The sequence below is a fragment of the Empidonax traillii genome, unplaced genomic scaffold (genome assembly GCF_003031625.1).
Source record: "Empidonax traillii isolate 1590-97213 ecotype Southwest subspecies unplaced genomic scaffold, ASM303162v1 scaffold3741:size47481, whole genome shotgun sequence".
Lineage (NCBI taxonomy): Eukaryota > Metazoa > Chordata > Aves > Passeriformes > Tyrannidae > Empidonax > Empidonax traillii.
This window is the reverse complement of record NW_020958934.1, coordinates 20,378-22,449: the sequence shown is the minus strand read 5'-3', so window position 1 is coordinate 22,449 and position 2,072 is coordinate 20,378. Positions and strand designations below refer to the sequence as shown.

At 50.3% G+C, this 2,072-nt stretch overlaps 2 protein-coding genes across 2 annotated transcripts in view; one reads left to right on the top strand and one right to left on the bottom strand.

The window, feature by feature from the left end:
• Position 1: 1 nt before the first annotated feature.
• LOC114072703 (histone H3) lies at positions 2-461 on the top strand (the record flags this gene model as incomplete). The annotated part of the gene is made up of 1 exon (XM_027910567.1): positions 2-461. A coding segment is annotated over one exon (366 nt), but the record flags the coding sequence as incomplete, so codon positions are not given.
• A 1,226-nt stretch (positions 462-1,687) lies between these two features.
• Positions 1,688-2,072, bottom strand: part of LOC114072702 — a 19,023-nt gene continuing 18,638 nt past the window's right edge. Inside the window, exon 3 of the mRNA XM_027910566.1 lies at positions 1,688-2,071. Coding sequence (XP_027766367.1) covers positions 1,804-2,071 — 268 coding nt within the window. The 3' untranslated portion in view covers positions 1,688-1,803. The remainder of the gene's footprint in view (position 2,072) is intronic.

The window sequence follows — 2,072 nt, the reverse complement described above, 5'->3', positions numbered from 1 at the left end:
GGCGCCCCGCAAGCAGCTGGCCACCAAGGCGGCCCGCAAGAGCGCGCCGGCCACGGGCGGCGTGAAGAAGCCGCACCGCTACCGGCCCGGCACGGTGGCGCTGCGCGAGATCCGGCGCTACCAGAAGTCGACGGAGCTGCTGATCCGCAAGCTGCCCTTCCAGCGCCTGGTGCGCGAGATCGCGCAGGATTTCAAGACCGACCTGCGCTTCCAGAGCTCGGCCGTCATGGCTCTGCAGGAGGCCAGCGAGGCCTACCTGGTGGGGCTCTTCGAAGACACCAACCTGTGCGCCATCCACGCCAAGCGCGTCACCATCATGCCCAAGGACATCCAGCTCGCTCGCCGCATCCGCGGAGAGCGCGCTTAAGTCTCCTGCCGCAGCCCTTCTCTGGCAAAGCACGGAGGCAGCCCACACAGACCCAAAGGCTCTTTTAAGAGCCACTTCACAGGTCAATAAAAAGAGCTGTAATTCTGCTTTAAAGGGGTCATGGCTTTAGAATTTATTTTCGGAGAGGTTTTATTTTGAGATTCCAACTGTTTTTTTTTTTATTTACATATACTGAATTGTGCGTAGTAAACCATTAAGACTCAATATTTTTTTCTCTGTAGTTCGCTTACAGTACTTTATGAACTTTAGGTGAGGGATTGAAACACAAAGGGGTGAAGTGAGAAATCGATATACCAAAAACGAGTTAAGCAGAGAGCCTGAGGAAGTAGGGGTCTGCAGAGCTGGCCTCTACACAACTTTAAGGGAGAATGGAAGTGGAAAGGGCTGGTGATGGATGGCTACAGTCTCACCAGTATTCAGGGAGGGTTCATGCTCAGGAAATCTGCACCTTAAACTCAGTGGCTGGCTAAGTTAGAGTAGAAACTTCCTGTGGTCACTGGAACTGTGTTACTGTCAAAACTGGCTAAAACAGATTGTCTTAAAAGGGCTTCCGCCTAGTTCCAACGACTGCTAATTGCAGGAGCAAAAATATCCATTTCAATAAATCAGTTTTGAGGCTGGTCTCAAAATGACGGACTACCATGCTGGTGACACAGGGCACCTGAGAGTTCTTTTCTGCAGCACAGAAAAGCACCTGAAAAGGCCAAGGAACTGAAAAGTACTATAGAGAGGATTAGCTTACTGTGTTTGCCCAGATTTGTTGACACATAATAATAAAACACAGTGGGAAAAAGTTTATGTATTTTCTGAGCATTTTGGGGGAAAGGGGTATTTTTAACAAGAATTTTATGGAAATCTTGGAGCAGAAATTTATGTGTTCAAACAATAATGGGTATAAATGTATGTATATAAAAAGCTTTAGTGCTGATAAACCCAGCAGTTTCACTGGGTGGGGGAGCAGAGACAAGAGTGAAGGGGGAAATGTTAATACAGTCGCTGGAGAACGTCAAGTGCATGATCCAAATTTTATCCCTAGCCAACTCGACCCACGCAGTTTTAAATATTGCCTTCCATTTTTGTCAGGTTTGGCAGTTACAGAGATGTAGGTCATTTTGCATGGAGCTCTACATCCTGTTCACACACTCAGCGTTCAAGAGGCACGTTATTTTTCAGTACGTGCAAAACACTGCTGAGATAGTGCTAAGCAACCGAAAATGAAATGCTCCTGGGGTAAAAAAAAATCGTTGCTATGCAAAACGTAAGGAAGAAGGAGCTGGCCACAGTAATACACCTGTGGCAGTTGTAAAGCAGGATTACAGCTCTTTTTGTTGACCTGTGAAGTGGCTCTTAAAAGAGCCTTTGGGTCTGTGTGGGCTGCCTCCGTGCCTTGCCAGAGAAGGGCTGCGGCAGGAGACTTAAGCACGCTCTCCGCGGATGCGGCGAGCGAGCTGGATGTCCTTGGGCATGATGGTGACGCGCTTGGCGTGGATGGCGCACAGGTTGGTGTCCTCGAAGAGCCCCACCAGGTAGGCCTCGCTGGCCTCCTGCAGAGCCATGACGGCCGAGCTCTGGAAGCGCAGGTCGGTCTTGAAGTCCTGCGCGATCTCGCGCACCAGGCGCTGGAAGGGCAGCTTGCGGATCAGCAGCTCCGTCGACTTCTGGTAGCGCCGGATCTCGCGCAGCG